The 18,761-nt window shown below is 55.8% G+C and overlaps 1 protein-coding gene across 1 annotated transcript in view; it reads right to left on the bottom strand.

Moving 5' to 3' along the window:
• Nucleotides 1-874: 874 nt before the first annotated feature.
• Nucleotides 875-18,761, bottom strand: part of JADE2 (jade family PHD finger 2) — a 62,972-nt gene continuing 45,085 nt past the window's right edge. The window contains 6 exon segments of the mRNA XM_040574005.1: nt 875-5,334; nt 7,298-7,426; nt 11,487-11,604; nt 15,961-16,055; nt 16,058-16,279; nt 16,282-16,420. Of these exon segments, the coding sequence (XP_040429939.1) occupies nt 4,484-5,334; nt 7,298-7,426; nt 11,487-11,604; nt 15,961-16,055; nt 16,058-16,279; nt 16,282-16,420 (1,554 nt within the window). The 3' untranslated portion in view covers nt 875-4,483.

Raw genomic sequence — 18,761 nt, 5'->3', positions numbered from 1 at the left:
GGTTTTGGTGGGGGCCCAGGGCTTGGTGGAAACCTCCCCTGGCATCCGGCAGGTCCACAGCACCACCCAGCACCACCGCTCCAGCTCCAAACCCTCCTGGTGATGAAGGGGACACGGACACTGGTCCCCAGGGAGAGAAGCGGAGCTGAGTTGTCCCCTGATACGATTCCAGCAATCCGTCACTCAGCGCCTGCAGCACCCGTGCCGAGGCCCTGAAGATGCTGTGCCACCACCGGCACCGTCGGACGGCTCTCGAAGAGCGGGGCCGTTGCGCACAGCCGAGCAGCGGGCTGGCCCTCGCCTCGCTTTATGAAATGGAGCTCTTTTAATATCTCCTTGTGCAGAGTAGGAGAAAACTTATTAAAGAAGAAGGATCCGGAATGGGAGCGGGGAGCAGGGCTCACGCTGGTGCCTCGGGTGTGCGTCGCGGGCGCCGCGGCCGGCCGGCAGCTGGAGCTGGTAACTGGGAGCCTGGGGCAGCGCGAGCAGAGCAATCAAACCCTGCCTTTGCAATAAAGCGATCTCTCGCAATAAACTGATCTCTCGCCTTTTCATTTAGCAGCGAAATACAAGGACTCGGTAGTTGAAAGGCAGATTTCTTTTCCTCCTCCCCACACCTACCAGAAGACCCACCGTAGATTTAACGTTTCAGCGCCTTCCCCACGCACCGCGATAGCTTCGATTAACCATTTTGGTAATAAACTGAGCACAGGGCATCCGCTAAGCTGGCCTCCTTTTCCTCAGCAGCCTGGGCGCTCAGTTTCACGGACAATAACGTGCAGGACAGGGGCAGCAGCACGGAGCCAGCACTCTCAGCCCCCGCTGGATTTGCCCCGCTTGGTCGCGCTCGCTACAGACCACGCCGACACGCACGCACACATAAAACACTGCTTTATTGACTGCATTTGCCAACACATTGAGGAATGCAAAGGTTTTTTTGTTTTGTTTTTGTCTTTTTTTGTTTCGTTTTGTTGTTTTTTTTTCTCTTTCATAAGCAATGGGCCATGGTCCCAATGTGTATTAAAGCATACACTGTATCTAAACAGGATGAAAATAATGGCAGACAGAGCTAGTCCAAGGCAACACAAATAGCATGCATAATACAGTCTCACACAGAACAAGTTTGATAACATTATATTGCTTTAAGGATTAACTAACATGGAAAATGTACAAAAAGGAGAAATAGGTTTTTGCATTAATGAAAAATACATTTTTTCTCTACAAAGGAATTTCTAATACAAGAAAATAAATATTGCAACATAAGCCAAAAATAATTTAAAATTGCTCTTTTCAATATATTTTCAATATTTCTCTTTTATATTAACAAATGGCACATCACGTTCTTTGAAACAAAGAAAACAGAAGGGTTTCTCCTCCTGCGACATTCATATCGTTTCCTGTAACTGATGTGGAGTGGGTCTGGTCTGTGTGGAATGGAGCAAACCGCGGGCATCTCCCTAAGGAACAACCAACGCTCGCCTGCCCGCGCTGGGGGCGCTCCCTGGGGCGGCAGGCGGCGAAAACCATGGAAGAGGTGCAAAAACCGAAGGGCTGTGGGGAAAGTCGGTGCGTGAGATGGGGACTGTCCTCGGCGCAGTCCCCGGGGCGCTGGGTTTGGGTCGGCGACACTCTCTGTGGTGGGGCACGTGGTGCCGATGCTTTTAGCATCGCCCTCGGAGCTGCCTCTCCAAGGGGACGGGTGCTCTTACAGTGCAAATGTCGATTCCTGCAGTTTATACATCTTAAAAGACAACATTTCTCTAACAAAATAAACCATTATATTTTCTTCTATTCATTTCAAAATACATTTACAGTATCATCAAAAATATCATCCTTGTGCATCGTCTCCACCAAACGCCCAGCCCTGCGGCCCGCCCCGTCCCCCAGCCCCTCACCACGGCCCCTCTCCTGCCCTCTCCTGCCCCAGGTTTCTCCTGCCGAGCTCGCCCCGCTCAGCTTCCCCCCGCCCCGACCCGATGGCAGACCACGATGCCTGCCCTTTTGGGAGCATTTCGCGCAAACCGCTTTGTTTTGGGGCACTGGGGCGGGTGCGGAGCCCCGGCGGTGCCAGCTTGGTTGTTCTTTAGGGTCTCGCCCTTTTTGCTTTCCCGTACTGAGAAGACAAGTAGTGCGGAAGCCGATGAGTGAAGCTGTGTACAGTGAAAGTTGTGGACTGCTTTTTTTTTTTTAACCATAACTGAGTGAAGCACACGGAAGCAAGATTCATTAAAAGGCAGCATATTGATTATTGTTATGACTCTTATACTAGGATACTGTAGCTAAAGCTAGCAAGCCTGATAAGATAAACTAAGTCCTATTTACTGTATTTAACATTATCTGAACATACTGAGCCTTAATTAATGAGCAGATTTTCACTTCCAACCTCAATGGATTACGCTAATTTATAACAAAGGTGGTTCCTGTTCCGCTGATTTATTTTTATTTTTTTTTTTTTTTTCCTGCTAATAACTCGTGTGACGCTGTTCCCACGAGGAAGATGCTCTCCCAGGCACGTCCAGTCTCAGTTCCTCGAGTGCTGGGGTTACCCAGGGCTGGGTGCAGGCGCTCGGCACCCGCTGCGGTCCCCCCGCCCGGGATCAGCTAGGCTGTACGTGGTTTACTTTGCTGCAATTTTACCGATAATAAGGACTTTTGAAGGCTGATAAAAGATGATCTACTCTAAAACGCCAGGACAGTCGGTTAGAGGAGTCTCAGAGTTTCAAAAGCAAGCTCACAGTGAAATGAGCAAATAGCACTGGAAATCAAAACGGCAGGATGCGGTCTCAGGAGCAGCAGCATCCCTTCGAGCAAGCTTGGAACCTAATGCCGCAGCAGTGTGTTATGAGTGTGTCTTCAGTCCTTTGTTGCTAAATAACTTCCAATTTTCCATAGTGACAAGTTTCCGGTTTCTGGCTGTGCTGCTTGACTGTCAAAGTATTCTTTGGCATCCACAAAATTATTTGACTGATCTGTTTGACAATTGTAAGGTTTCCTGTTTAAAGTGATGGGTTTAACCAGTTGCAGAAGTGTCCCAGGTTTGTGGTTTTTTTTTTTTTTTAGTTTTTTTTTAAACATTTTTTATTTTTAAAAAACAACAACAACAAAAGTTTCAGTGAATTCCTTTTTTTTTGTTCCCTGAGCTCACACTGGGGTCACTCCAATAAAACACGTAGCACGACTTAACTGTGACCTTTGAAGCCAAAACCGAAGTAATGGTGCAATTAAGTGCAAACATGGAAATTCGCCTGACTTATAGGTAACATGGGCTTTTAAACAACATTTAAGGCTTATTGGGGACATTTTTATGCATTAAATTATTGTAATATTTATAATGTCAGCTTCTGTGAATCACCCTCCCACAAGGAGTCAACAGCTTGTAACCAGGATTTAAAGAATTAAAAAAAAAAGGGATGGGGAGGAATAAATTCACCATTTCCATTGTAGCGTTTCGTAGGAAAACCAAACGGTCAAGGCAAACACTCTCGTTCCCTCTCGCTGATGGTACGTTTAGCCTCGGGGCCGAACGCTTTGCTGTGCGCAGGGGGGCTCGGATGTGCAGCCCCAGCAGGGTGGGACCACGTCAGCCCCCGGAGATCAGCGCCGGCAGAAAAACTTCACCCGACCTCGCGGGGCTGCGGCAATCCCGGCTCCCCCTGGTATTTTTAAAGGATTTTATTATTATTTTTTTCTCCTCCGTCCTTCCCCACACCTCCGTTTCGGCTTGCTAAGCGCTAATCAATTAATTAACCTGAGTGAATCACTTCAGTTTTTCCAATGACCTCAGCGTGGCCGTGCAAGCCCTGGGATTTACGGCTGCTCCCGAGGGGCCGGAGGCGCGGGGCTGGGGAGAGGCGGGCACCTCCTGCCAGCCCCCTCCAGGGACAAATCCTGCTCCGCGGCCCCTGGACGGCTTCAGAGCAGAGGGGAAAAAACAATGACCGAGGTTTCTCTAAAAACAGAAACGTAACGTCGCTCTCGCCCACCCCGAGCGCTTTCCTCCAACAAGCTTTTTGTGCTTTTGTCGTTATTTATTTTAGCATCACTTGCTTTACTCCCTCGTCGGTGCGCGCGCGCAGGGGTATTTCCTTCCCTGCTCAGCTCCGCGCGCGCAGGCGGCCGCTCTCGGACCCTGCCCTCGCCCCCTGATCCGGCCCAAGGGGAGATCTCTCTGCCCCTCTGGAATAATGCCCGATGCGCGCTCACCCCTGCAGAGACCGGGGCCGCCGCAGCCCCCGGTGCCGCCGGACCCCTGCCCGCGCGCTGGCGTCCCCGGGAGCGGGGCGCGCCGGGAAGGGACAACTACTGTCACGGCAATCTACGTTGGTGAAGCTGAAGCTGTATCTCAGGCATAAAGAGAAGAGAAAGACAACGGTGCCGAATTTCCAACTATATATACATATTAAAAATCCCCCTTTCGCTGCGATACCAGGCAGAAATCGGACATGGCAGTTGTGACTGGGTTGAGCCGGGCGGCCGGGCGGCGTTAGGACGCCAGGATGCTCATCCGCACGATCTCCTCGCCGCCCGCCTCCAGCTGGCCCCGCTGCGCCCTGCCGCCCCGCGGCTCCCCGTCCGAGTCGCTCATCTCGGCGTCGGAGAAGTAGCCGTCCGTCTCGGCCTCGAAACGGCGCAGGGGGGGCCCGCCGGCACCGTCGGGCTTGGGGGGCTGCGACCGCCGAGTCCCTCGGCTCTCCTTTGGTAATTTGAACCGCACGACGGTTTTCGGGCTACCTACGGGGTCAGGCACTTGAGCCGCGGGGCTGGGCTCGGGCTGAGCGCAATTCGCCGCCGCCTCCTCCTTGCTGACGCAGCCTCTCGCGCCCGATGGGACCTGCGGGTCATTCGTTTTGGGGACAGACCCCTTCTTCGCCGCCTTTTTTGTCTCGCCCGATGCTCTGCGGTCCGTGGGCAGCTTCGCCGCCCCTTTCTCTGACTTGCCAGGTCTCGAGTCGTGGGCGAAGGGCTTGGCGGCGTCATCCGACAGGTCGCTGGCGTGGTTAGTCCACCTCTCCGAGCCCTCTTGCTGGCTCCTGAAGACAGCATTCAGGCTGCTCTTGGGCAGCTTTTTCTTAGTGTTCGTTCTCGTTTTGCTTTTCACCTTCTTCGCAGCCTCGCTCTGCTTGAAGGGGGACCTCAGGGAGTGGTCCATCATGAAGCTGAGCAAGGTCTCCTCGTCCTGCAGGAGCTCCTCGGAGAGGCCGGGGGTGCTGTCCTCGTGGTGGGCGTTGTTCAGGGACCACTCGCTCATGGCCATGTTCTCGGCAGTGATCTGCACCGACTGCGCCAGCCAGCTGTTGAAGAAGGTCCCGTCGATGGGGAAGGAAGTTGACAGGCCTGGGAAAACAAAAGTGGAGAACTGGCTGAGAAACCTCAAAGAGCCGCTCTTCCCTTTGGCCGTGCAACCGGAGACGTACAGACCTCAGCCAAACTCCCTGGCACTGGAGAAACTCAAAACGCCGAGCGTGAAGTGCCACGTGGGGAACTAGGAGGGGGTTTGCTCCAGCACTAATGGTGAATTTGAGACTCACTGGGGTCACACCACATACAACCACATACCCTGGGGTCACACCGCATACCCTGTGATGCTCGCTGCTGCGCTCCGCAGATCTGAGCAGAGAATCTTTCTGCAGAGAACCCCTGCCCAGACCACCCCAGCACGGTGGGACCGCACGCTGACGTGCAGAAGCAGCAGGACAGACAGACACCAGTCAGTGTCCCCTCCTGAGAAGCCAGCAGAGGGTCCTGCACAGGGACCTGTCCCATCGGACACCCATCCTGCTGCCCAACCACCTGCAGCGCACTGCGCCAACCCAGCTCTCCAACGGGCTCCTAGGAGTTCGGTGGATCCTAGCCCAGCAAGGCTCGTGCCTAGATGCAGGTCCCAAATAACTCAGGGAGGAGCCAAGGGCCAGAAGAGACACGCCAACAGCCCCCAAAAAGTGCTGTCTGCACCACGGGTGCCCCCTGGCACAGTGGTTGGTGGGACTGGAGGTCTGGCAGCTGGGCACCAGCTGAGGCTGTGTGCGAAGGCGGTGCGGAGGGAAGGCAGCTCTGAGATCTCTCTCCAAACACCTGAAAGGTGTGAGAGCTGAAAAGGCGGAGCAAGGATGACAGGCTGCAATGGAGAAAGCTGAAAAACATCCTAGTCATTTTGTCTGAGAGCAACAACGAGCATTGTGGGCTGCGATGTGCCAAATAAGCAGACTGAGGAGCAATGCCGAAGGCACGGACCCGCGTGAGCACGACCAGTTTGGTCCCCGTGACAGGGACCCAGCACGAGAGCTGGCTTTAAGGAGGGAGGAAGAACGCGACCGGATTTTGGTGCAAGGTGAGCACCGGCCCAGCAGCAGCACAGGACCGAGCAGCAGCACGGTGACCGACGGCAGGCGTTTGCCTTTCGGTGGCAGCTTTTCATCGCCTCCCTTTCCAGCACCCATGCAGTACGCGACCTGGTGCCATCACTCCGCACGGGTGAGCGAGCCCCGCGGGCTAACTGCCTGCGTGAAGCTGCTGGAAGCCCAGCCTGAGCGCAGGGCAGCGACAGCCAGGAGTAGGGATGAGCTCAGGGCACTGGCAAGGGCACCCCAAGCTTGTCTTCCCCCTTCAGTGCAGCCCCAAGAGATGCTTCAAGCTCTTTGTAAAATCCAGGACATTACAAGACCCCAGCGAGCCTTGCAAGACCTCACCCCTCTTCTGCACTGCCTGGTTGAACAGGCTGATGGAAGGGCAGTTTCTCTCAGAGACCCCATAGCCCCCGTGATTTGACAGAATTTGTCCCCAAAATTTCCCCCCTCCTCTGCTGGTGAGGTTGCAGCTGAAGGGGAAGAGCCGGAGGCAGCAGAAGCACCCGCTGGAGCACGCAGGAGCGGAGCAGGGCAGCAGGGCCAGGCCACATCTCCTCACCCCTCGAAGAAACGTCAGAACTCCTCACCACGCAGCCACCTTCTGGGCTGACCCAGACACGTCCAGCAGGACTGACCGTGCTGGAGGTGCACGCAAGCATCACGCACGGCCCCGCGCCCGATTCACCGTCAGTGCTGGGAGGGCGGCACAGAGACGCACGGGATTCGCCCTGCTCCGAAGTGGGTAAGTCTGATTTTATCACCAGCAAGTGCAACCACGGCTTTTCTTGCACATTCTCCCAGTCCGGGTGCACCCCCGAGGCTGTTTGACACCCCTGCCCCTTCGGGTGTGTTTTACACCCCTGCCGCAGGCCGGGGCAGGGGCTGGGGCTGCTGCGCACCGCGCCCCTCAACGCCGCTCAAGGGCAGCCCAGCGCCCATAAAATCAGACTTACCCAGTTGTCCCAACACAGTTTCGTTGACTGATTTCCTTTTCTCTTTCTTCTCAGGACTATTTTTTCTACCATCTCTTCCTTTCCTTCTCGGGTCACTTTTCTTACCCTTTGTCTTCTTCCCAGTTTGTTCTGGCATTTTTTAGAAAAAAAGGAAAAGGCCGTGTGAGATGAGGCACCAGGGACCCTGCGGCGAGCAAGCTCCCCGCGGCACACCCCTGCAGGGATGAAGGCTGGGCTGTGTTTTGGCCAAATGCAGGTTAAAAATCTTTACAGGTTAAGAAAACGTGAACCCTGCAGCCTATACAAAAAAAAAAAAAGAGGCTTGGGCTGTGGATGTGCGCTTGGCACGGCCAGGGGAGCAGGGCCACTGGAGGCAGAGGACTCACTGGAAACCACACACGCACCGAGACACCCTCCTGGGCCAAATAACCCCAAACCCTGCTCAGAAACCTTCCAGGAGATGAGGAATGACCCCAAACCCTGCTCAGAGATCCTCCAGGAGGCCGGGGGCCCTCCAAACCTGTCTGAGTGTCACGGAGAGCACCTGTGTGCGCCCCAGCCCGCTGCGGGAGGGATCGAGCCGCAAGGAGCTGGGTGGCAGCAATGGCACCGGCAGCATTTTAAAGCGGACCTTGATGTGATTTTACCTTTCACACCCGTACCATACAAAAAACAAAGACATAAAATTTAAGCGGTGTACTGAACATAACTAAACGGAGTAGGAAAGATGAGCACCGCTGCCTACGGAAAGCCAGGAATATAACTCCTAGCTATGCAGACGTTCAGCTGAAGATCAACATTTCCGAAATGGCTTTGAATTTCTACTGGATTTATTCCTCTTGGGTAAACAGGACAAATACATACCCTATAAAAGCACAACCTGTATTGCCAAGCGAAATACTCCGAAGGTTTTTACTTACTCTGTTAGGCCATTCTCCCACACCAGTCCAGCTATTAATTTCTGGAGAGGAAAGGACGTTGCCCTCAAAGCAGAATTTGGGCAGCTGGTGGGACCGGCGCTGAGACACGCAGGCTTTCACAGCTCGGCCAACAGCTTGAGCCTGCACAAGCTGTGCAACTACTGAGCAATGATTTTACGAATTTGATGCTGTTCCTGACGGAAAGAAGAACACGCGGGGCGAGCAGGGGAGAGCACCTGCACTGCACCTGCCTGCGCTGGATGCTCGGAGGTTTGCAGCCCAGGAGCCCCGCAGGAGCAAAGGGCTCACCAGCAGAAGGAAAAGCAAAAGCAAAACTGGTGTTTGCTACTTTCCTGCCAAGTAACAGGAGAAACGCAGGCAAATTTTTCACTTCGCTTGCAAAATAAAAATATAACTTTGTTTAGACAGCACAATGGACCTAAAGAGAAGCACGACCATTACTTTTTGAGGAGGAACCTGTCAAAACTGCAGCCATGTTTCAAAGCCAGTGTTTACTTTCCACTTCATGCAAGAAAAACACGGGAGAGGGAGGTGGGTTCATTTTACATGAGCAGTTCTCACTGATTTGATTAAAAGTCTCCTGCTGAAATCCTCATTTATCAGTGGGGAAAAATAAACCCCTCAGGTTTGGAGCTTTATGTGGGAGCCATTCCAGAAAAAGCTGTGCCAAAACCACCTCTAGAGTAACCCCAACAGATTTTGGTCAGTCACTACCACTAACAGGAGTTGAAAACTGGCCTCATCCGGGCAAAATAATGCAGACTTCCCCCTTTCTCCAAGAAATTACAGGTGTGCACGGCAAGCCAGTGAGGAGCAGTGCAGAGACTGCTGCAGGGACCATTCCCCACTGAATTCAGACCACTGAGTGCTTCGGGACGATGCAGAGCAGGGCAGTAAGGTATCCAGAGGTTTGGTCCTGCGGGCTGCTCAGTACCTTTAGCTCTGAGTATCCCCCCCCCGGAATAAGGCTTAGCCAACGTGGGGATGCTGAGAGCGCCCTGTGGGATGAGGGTCTGCACAGCTGGGTGCTGCCCTGTGGAGGAGTCTGCTGGAGCCCAGGAGGGAGGGCGCAGGCCGAGGGGTGGGATGTGCCACCCCACAGCGGGGACTGGCAGGGCCAAGAGAAAATAATCACCGAAACGCTCTTTTATCCATGGAAAGAGCAACAGGGAGGCCAGCCCAGTGCTCGCTCCCGGCTTAGGGCAGCACTGGGGGATGAGCGCTCGGCTCGTGTGCAGGGGAAGGTACGGACTGGTGCCGTGCTCTCACCTGAAAGCTACAACACTGCTAGCAGGGCCAGCATTCCCTCCCCACATCTGGGGTTGCGATGAATGGCCTGGTGCTAGCTCCAGGCAAGGGGACTGGGGACACCAGGCACCGACGCAGAGAGGAGTGTGGCTGCCTGGTGTCTGCTGCCGTCCTGGGGCCCCAGTGCTCAAACCCCAGGGGCCAAGGGACCAAGCTCCTGCACTTCCCGCACCAGGGATGCTTCAGTGGCTGCCCTGGAGGCCCAGGCTTAACCAAAAAGCCCGTCCTGGGACAGACTGGCAGCTCAGCTCAGCCGGTTCAGAGCGTAAAGCTAATGGGCTAACACAAACCTTTCGGGGTTACGAGAAAGTAACATTCGCATCGAAACGCAATTACAAAGCCTGCACACCAACCTGCCGCACGAACCACAGCTCTGTCTCTGACAACTCACCTCCAGGCAGGACAAACTCCGCGTTAGCAGGAGCCCTGCCTTCCCCAGCTCATACCCAGCACTGCCAGCAGCGGTCACCCCGGTGCCACCCCCAGCTCCGGCCCGGGGGGACCTGCTGGGTCCCACTGCATCCCAGAGCTTCGCTGGGAGCAAGCCCCCACCCTGCCAGGAGCCCTCCTGGAAAGCCACCGGGTGCCTCCTTCTGAGAGCCACGAGCACAAAACGGGGTGCAGCCCGCTGCCCCAAAGCAGCGACGTGACAGCACGGCCGTGTTCATAAAGCAGCCCTTTAGGCGAAAGCTGAGTCAGAGCCACAGGGCCTGGTGGCAGGGGAAAATGGCACTCGCCACCAGGATCTAAGTTTGTGGTTGTCTTTAATCCACCCGTGGAAGAGGCCATTGCCTCCTCGCTGCCACGGGCTGGAAATTTCTGTGCAGTGGGCGAGATTACCTGGGAGTAATGGGCACAGACATCCCCGTGTGCCAGGGGATGGCTTTCAGGACACAGAATGCGGGGTCTCCAGTTAGTGACAAAAGCCAGGAACTCAATTTTCCGTATTCCCAGGCCGTGCCCGTGATGTAGATTCAGTGTGGGAGCTGGTGGGTGTGCAGGGACCCAGTGGCCCCGGGGGATTTTGGCTCCTCGCAGCGTGCCTCAGGCCCCCACACCGCCCAGCTCCGGCCACGGAGAGGGATCTGCACAGGATCCAAGCCCCACACGTCCTCAACACGCACACGTCTCGGCCTCCAGAACTTTAGTCAAAGGAAACTTTTGTAAAGGAAAGCTCAGCCCAGACAGTTCCTGAAGAAACCCCAAACATGTGATGGCTTCAAATGCAACTCCAAAGCCACAAACACAACAAGCGTCGGCAGAGTCTGCCAAAGCGCCAGATGCTGCTTCTGGAAAAACTGTTTTGCAGCCACGGTGCTTGGGTCCTGCGCTGCCACTGAAAAAAGGAGGAGGGATGAGGAGCTGTGGGCTCGGGCACTGCTTGTTAAGGCAAAAACAAGAAAAGAAAAAAGGACAGAAGGAAAGCAAATTCATTTCAGTTCCTTAAAAAAGGTGCCAGAGGCTTTGCATGAAGTTTGTGTGACGTACCCCGCTGACCAGTGCGTGGAGCCAGGGAGAAAGAACTATTGGCTAGCAGGGTTAAAGGAGGTAAAAGCCCATCCCGTCAGCAGCTTAACTTCAAAAAGGAGGAGGCAGAACAAAGCTCTCCTCAGCAGCACCCCCACGACATCGCTCAGGCTGTTGTGTCAGCATCAGCACCTAGCCACACGATTCCTCTGAGTGCTGCCCGTGGAGCGGGGCATCGGGAGGGGTGTGTGAAAGCACGGACCTCCGGCACTCCGCTCACCCAGGGCACGGCTTTATTGTGTGCTTCTGAACAGAACTGTCCACGTTTCAGGAGCTGACACATGAACCGTGCTGCTACAGCCCAGCAGGGCAGGGGCAGCTCTGGGTTCCTTTGGGTGGGGGACTGAGGTTTGGGCGTCGGAGGAGGGCTCTTATAGCATCGGTGAGAACAAGCTCTTGCAAGCGGTACTGACCTGGGTAAAGATCTTTCTCAATAAGCTTCATCTGGAGATGGAAGATCTGCTCCTGGAGTTTACAAATGGTGTGTTTCATTTTCTCCCGTCTCGTCACCATGTAACAGAGATTTCTAACCTACAGAAACACAAGAAACAGCGTTCATTTAGTCAGGGCTCGAAGGAGGTCCCCTGAAGCTGTGTGGCTGCTTCTGCTCCCGGGGTTTCCATCCTCTCATCTCGGCCTCACCAGGGCTGCACCACCAACTCCTACCGGGGCTCCTCGGTTACGGCAGGGCTTTGGGAGGGGGCAGAAAGCAAAGCAGCTGTGGCAGCAAATCTCTCCGCAGAGCCCTGCACATCCTGCCAGTGTTCTGAGGGGAGGAGGAGGTCTGGGGGCACCAACCCTCAAGCTGGAGCAGCCGCCCTGGGGAACACGACCTGCACCCATCTCTGGGGTGGGCACTGCAAGTCCCACGTGCATGGGGTGCTCAGCACCGCCACTGCGCCGAGCAGGATGCCTGCCCCTCTGCTGCACAGCACCCAGCCTGTCACACGTCGGGGCTGTCACTCTCTCCTACCTTCTTCTGACCGCCAAACAACAAGCAAGTTAATCGTTAACCTCTCCTTCACAGGCCTGAACTCACAAGCAGGATCTGCACGTCAGCATCTGTGCTTTCAAGGGCACCAACTCAGCCCAAATAACAGCACAGAGGCTGGCAAACAGGGCCGTGTGTGCGGCAGTCTGCTCCGAGCAGCCGCGACTGGCTTCCAGCGTCTGTGGCAGCGCATCCTTCGAGCTGGGCTTTGCTAAACGTCAGCGCATGAAGGGAGCAGAGCCTGGAGAAGCCCAGGTACCTCACCCAGAAATCGTACTCGGGTACGGCAATGGCACGGATGCACAGACGGTTGTAATCCCCCGTTAATTGTTCACAGGCCTAACGAAGGCCTGAAATCCTCTGCAGGATTCTGAAAATCTCAGAGGTGCTGTGGAGGAGCGCCGTAACACAGTTAACAGTTTTTAGAGGAAATGGCTGGTTTTGGCTTCAAGATAAAGATGCTGCTGGAAGCTTCTGGTGACTATGTACTTGGCTTCCTGGCTCCATGGAAGAGGGAAGCACCAGGTACGCCGGGGTGCCCGTCCTCAGCACTGGCTCCACCACAGGCCGGGGCGCAGGCCGCCTTCCCTGCAGGCCCGTTGGGGCGAGCTGCGGCCTGCGCACCTCATCCCAGCACCCTGGGGACGACTCAGGAGCACTCACACGCAGGAGAGAGAAAAGCTCTTTTGTTGTTTTGTTTGTTTTTTCCCCAATCCCCTAGCTGTAAATACCGAGAAGCGAGCTACATGCTGTATATTTTACTACGTTCTCTTTTTTTTTTTTTTTTTTTTGTTCTGGATGGAAGAAAACATCCAACTAAAATTTCTTTATGAGGAAAACAACTGCCTCTGGCAACCGGTATATCAAAGCGTTTGGCGGTATCTCTCTCTGCGATTTTATATTCCTGGAAGAAAACATCACTTGTGCTCTGCTTAGAGACTCTGGTATTTACACCACACTTAGACAGCTAAACACCGCCCCGCGCTGCTTCCCCAAGCCAAGCTGAGATGCTGGTAGGAAAGCCTGGAAACCATATAGCTTTTTGGTACAGCTAATTTAAACAACCAGCTACTGGAAAAAGCTTTAAAAAAATACAGAAAAACCAAAGAGGGCCAAAGAGAAAAGTCAGAGGGACTACGTTAGGATTCCCAGGGAACCGGGAGTTCCTACAGATTTCATTTGCTGACTTTGGGGGTAAGGGGTGGATAAGGGATGCAGAGGGCAATGCAATCGCCCCGCCTGCCTCCGAGCTACCCGTCCTGCTGATTCTGCTTACCCAGCTCTCGGATGGAGACACCATTATCAGCCCTGACAGCGCAACTGTTTCTGCCAGATTCGTTGCTGAAAACACTAAACCAGCACCGTGATGCCCCAGACACGGCTGTGTGGATGCTGTCGGAGGGCTGCCCATGCAGGATGCTGCTCTCTGAGCCCTGCCTGGTGCCAAGCCACCCATGTAGGCAAGGCAGGGCAGCTGCGATGGGCTGCAAGGCGGAGACCTGGGGTGTGTGAGTGGGAATGGGACAGAAAGGGGTCCCCCTTCGGAGCACCAGGCTTCCACCTGGCCAGCCTGTATGGATCCCCCCTTGGAAAAAGAGCAAGCGAACAGATCTTCCAGGGAGGTGCTGGGCAGAGGCTGAACGCTGATGGGAATAACCCTGCGAAGCCTGAAGGCAGCTCTGGAAAATGATGGAGACGTGGTAACACCTTTGTGGTTTTCTGGCACGGCCAGGGGCTGTACCCGGATGCACGACGGCCTCAGTGCAGGCAGGGCGCTCTCGGGATGCTGCGGAGGCATGAGCACATCTGCATAGCTAACCTCAGCCCTCGGTCTCATTTTCAGATGTTGCCTGGAGAGATGCTGGGGGCTGCCATCAGCCAAAATCCACCCTGGACAGGTGAGAGCCGCACGGGACAGCTCAGCACAGCAGTCTGTACGGGGATGCACACAAATATCCCAAGTGCCCGATTTCCTCAGGCCCTGTTTGAGGGGCTCTGTATCTTCAGAAGCTCCCAACCTGGAGGAGCGGGGGGACTTTGGAGACACACTGAACATGTGGAGGAGCAGCAGCGTCTGTGCCAGCCCTGGCCCCGTTTGGGCTCTGAACAAACACCGCTGGCTCCCACTGCAGCCAGGACCGACCTGAGCACGGGGACGCTGCACTGGTCCCAGTCCTGGTGGGAGCAGCCAGCCCCAACCAGAGACCAAACACGATGCCGTGAAGGCAGGAGCAAGGAGGAACAGATGGGCAGAGCGATGGCAGTGATGTATTCAGGGATGAAGGTCGATACTGCTGCAGGAGAGAGACTGATAGCTTGAAATCCGACTGCTTTTAAACAGAAGGCTCTCGGGTGAGGGTTAACAAATGGGCAGAGAAAAAGGAGATGAGATGGCGTCAGGATGGGATGAGCCAGAGCTGAGCTGGGGTGTGCTGTGAGCATCCCCAAAGCTTACCAGTGGGGTAAATTGTGTCACAAACCCACTGCAGCTTGGAGAGGACTCAGGATAAGCAGGGGGAGCATCGCTGCCCCCTTCACTTCCCAGAGAGCAGCAAGTACCCTGCAGACCCTTGTCCCTGCAGCCACCCAGTCCTGCCCTGCAGCATCCTGTCCCTTGGCTCAGGGCAGGGCAGCACCACCTCCCTGCAAAGCAGCAGATTTCCCTGCTTTCCTCCTCTGCCCGCCCCAACAACCTCCTGAGCCCTTCAGTAGCTTCCACTCCCCCTTTTGTCAGGTGGGGGCCACGGATTCACCCCACCGGCAGTAGCAGGAGAAGGGGGAACCAGGCAGGGCTTGGGTTTTAAGCAGAGGAGGAAAGGGAACTCGGCCCCAGTGCCCCAGCCCTGGCAGCCCTGCCCTGCCTGCCCCCCGTGCCCTCCGCCCTCTCCCTGTGCCCCTGTCCCCCCCGACAGAAGCAGCACCACGCGCCCCCATCCCCTCCCGGGCTCCTTCCTGCTGTCTCACTGCTCGCTGCGCTTCTTCCCCTTGCCGCTTCTCGCCTCCTTCTCGCCCCTCCTCTTCTCCAGGCCGCCTCTGCCCCGTCCCCGCTCCCTCCCCGTGCGCAGCCATGTCGGCCAGACCTCCGTCCGGCAGCGAGGGGACGCGATGCCGCCAGCAGCGCTCAGCCCGCGGCTCCGGCACCCGGCCGCTGCTGCTGCTGCTGCTTGGCTGGCGCCTGCTGCCCCTGCAAGCACTGCTGCTCCCTCCCCTGCGGCAGGATGCTGCATCCCCAGCACTGCTCTGCCGCGCCGGCGTCTCCCGCGGAGCTGACCCACTTTTGGCCACGCAGGGCAGGGTATGCCCGGTCCTGCTGGCCCCGCTGTTTGCTCCTACCATGCTCCTGTCTTTGTAAAGATGTGATGTGTTCCCGTGCCTCGCTGCCGGGAAGCATCTGAGGGTGATTTTGTGCTCTGAGGGCAGTGACTCCTTGCTGAGGCTACAAAGAGCACGGTCAGCCCCTGCTCAGCACAGCAGCAGCATCCGCCCCATCCTCCCAGCCCCACCAATTGATGCTCCTCTCCCTGCACAGGCACTGGGCGAGCTCAGACCCCGCAGACAATTGCTCCCTTTGAACTCACAGCTGACTGCCACAGGCTTATTTCACCGATGGCAGCGTTTCAGCGGCGATGGTCCGTGTGTGCCGAGCACGGCAGCAGACTGGCTGCTCTGTGATTGTGCCGTTTCATCCTGTTTCAAAAGGCTAGCCTGGGGACAAGCAGGGGGAGAGGAGCGTGTGCTCCTCGCTGCTGAGCAGCGCTCCAGATGAAGGGAAGCAATCGTATGGGCAGACTGGGGCAGCAGGGAACAGGGCTCGGCCTGTCTATAGGCACCGGGGCCCATCAGAGCAGCCCTGACGGAGCCTACAGGCACGCCGTTACGGGAAAAGCTGTACTCACCCTCTCCAGGTCTTGCCTGAGGTGCGTGAAGAGCTTCAAGCGTCGGTAGAGAACGTCCTGTTCCTGCTGAGCCAAGTTGTCCACCTCATCCGTTTTGGAGTCAGCAGCGGTTTGTTGGAGTTGGCTTTCCTCTTCAGCTTCCAGTACTGATAGACGAAATCCACCAGCGATTCGCTTAGGTCGAGGTTCTCCGCCACCTCCGAAGGCTTCACGAGCTCATAGAAGTCCTCCTCCAGCTGCTGGAGCTTCTGCTTCCGCAGCGTGACCTTCTCCAAGTCCAGCTGGGCCTGGTCGGGCTCTGTCCGTGCTCCTCGGGCAGTTTGGTGGCACCGGTGCTGTGCTCAAGGCAGAAGGACTTGAACTTCACTTCGTCGTTGTCTGCTAAAATAGTCCGCATGTCGAGGTTGTGGTCGAAGGCGCAGGTGACGTGGAACGCGGTGACGCAGGCGGGCATGGAGCACTGCGGGGAGAGGGACAGGCCTGAGGGCGAGGCACCGACGGGGTGACGCCCGTCGGAGGGACACCACCTACCACAGGTGCCCCAGAACGGATACTGCTCGTGGCAGAATGGCGGTACTGCCCACATCATGCACACCCGTGAAGCTGCACACCAAAAACCCTCGCAGAAGAAAGCCAGGGCTCACCAGACACCACCGGGCCGCTTCCCACCCTACCTGCGGCACCATTCTGGGCCCTGTTACCTTTCCCCCACCACCAACAGGAGCTTCCAGCAGTTCTTCCAACAACATGCGTCAGCAGCCCCAGACAGCACGTGGGCCAGTGGGATGCTCAAAGCCTGGCAGCCGGTTTATCCTGAGCGAGAAATCCCCGCCTGTACTTCACCCGACCCCTTAACCTGCTCCACTCTTTTACCGCACCCGAAGCCAAAATGCCGTTTTTAACGAGCGTACGGATGTCAAGGTGTGCAAGCGAATGTGCTGTGTCAGAAGCAGGCGATGCTCCCCGAGCACGGTGCCTTTTTCTTCTGGAAATTACACAGATTCTAATTAGCCCCATTGAAAAGACAAAAAGGAAAAATAAAAGAAGGAGGAAGTTCACCATACAGAGAACAGAAGACACTCTGTATGTTCAAATATAACTATATGTTCAAAATTAACTTTTAGAATGACTAAACTGTTGTCAAACTTGTATCAGATGACATTTTTGACAATTTCCCTGACTTACCTTATGCTCAAGTCACCCGGACCCCACAGACAGCAGAACCCAGCCCGGTCTCCTACGGACAGAATCCGCCTACAGCCAGCGCAGTACCATACCCACCTCAGCACGTTCCCCCCTCCGTTCATTAACAGTTTTTTAATGGCTCAGTGTCCGGTAATTATTTCAACCATAACCCGTAAGAAATCAGTCTATTCCAGCTCCTAATGACCAGTTAAACTGCCATAAGGAGACATTTTAAGCGGCCGATTGCCGCAGGCACCGCGTTTCGGCGATTGCTCTCGCGGGGAGGCAGGGCACAGCCCTGGCCAGGCCGACCACGCCGAGGCACGTGAAGCTCCCTGCATGTTGGTCGCAAACCCTTCAGGATGCCGCCGAGCTTTGCTGGGGCTCCGCTGCACTTTAATTCTCCAAAAGAAAAGGAAAAACTGCTGGTGGTAGTTGAGGAAAAGTTTGATTGCTTTTAGTCTTGGTCCCATCAGCCCCGAATCCCTCTGCTGTTGTGCCGTCACCGAGCGTGTGAACTTTTGACACGGCCGCTTTGCGAGATTTTCCCTCAACTTTGTTTACGAAGCTGCTGGTGCTTATGAAAGCAGGAGCCTCGCGCTGCTGCCGGGGCCAAGAAAAGCATTGGCAAGCGGTGTCCGAGTCCTCCGCTTCCAAAGCCCGCTCCAAAGCCTCCGAAATCAGCGGGAAGAGCGGGGCCAGCCCCCAAGCGGCACCAGCACAGCCCCGGGTGCTGGGCACTGATCCCGCAGGCAGTAAGAGGCTGCTGCTGGAGCCAGGGATGGGGCTCAGCATCCCCGGGACTGTCCTGCAAGCACCGCCTGCTCCAGCCATGTCCAGCCACGTGCATATCCCCACCTGCAGGCACGAAATGCAGGTGGTGTATTAACCCCTCTCTCCACTCGCCCTATTTAAATACGCCCCATTTGTTCCTAACTCCAGCCTGGAGCTGCTTGTGAAGGCAGCTGAGGGCTTTCAGAGGAGTCCGTGTATCATGTGCTGGCTTTTAAAGTGCACACTGCTCCTGCCGTCACGGAGAATGATTTACCACAAGAAGGAGACGCAGTGTCGCTTGGTGGAGTCCCTCGCTCTCACTTTAATGCCACGCTGAGGTCGGAGGCCTTTGCCAGCGCCAAGTTCCCCTGATGGAGTTTTCTTGTCTGGTAGCCAGGACGGTACTTTCACCGCGCCGAGCTGTACAGCAACCGGTGTACTCACTGTGCCTATTCTGGTCTAACAGCTAGGGGTACTTTAAATCATCGGGGAGATCCCTCTGTGCTGCTGTGTGCATAAACACCTCCGCAGGAAGGGGACAGCACCTCGCGCCGCGGGGAGCCGAGCTGGGGGCAGCCACGCGGCGGTGGCGCGAGCCATGGTCCCTGCCCGAGCCACGGCAGCAGCGGAGAGGATCGCAGCACCTGGGAATAAAGCAAAGCGAACGCCACCCGTCCTGCATTCCTCCTCCGACAGATGGCAAGCAGCAGTTGTCAGAAACCGTGCCCGAAATGCAAATGGAAAATCCTGAGGCAGCTCGGCTGACAGGGCAACGAAGGGAGCTGACAGGAAAAACCTAGGGCCCCATCCAGCCCCGGTGAGCACAGCACAGAGGTGTCTGC

Source organism: Cygnus olor, chromosome 14 (genome assembly GCF_009769625.2).
Source record: "Cygnus olor isolate bCygOlo1 chromosome 14, bCygOlo1.pri.v2, whole genome shotgun sequence".
In the NCBI taxonomy this organism is placed as follows: Eukaryota; Metazoa; Chordata; class Aves; order Anseriformes; family Anatidae; genus Cygnus; species Cygnus olor.
Note: the sequence above shows the minus strand (reverse complement) of the source record. Positions and strands in the feature narration are given on the sequence as shown.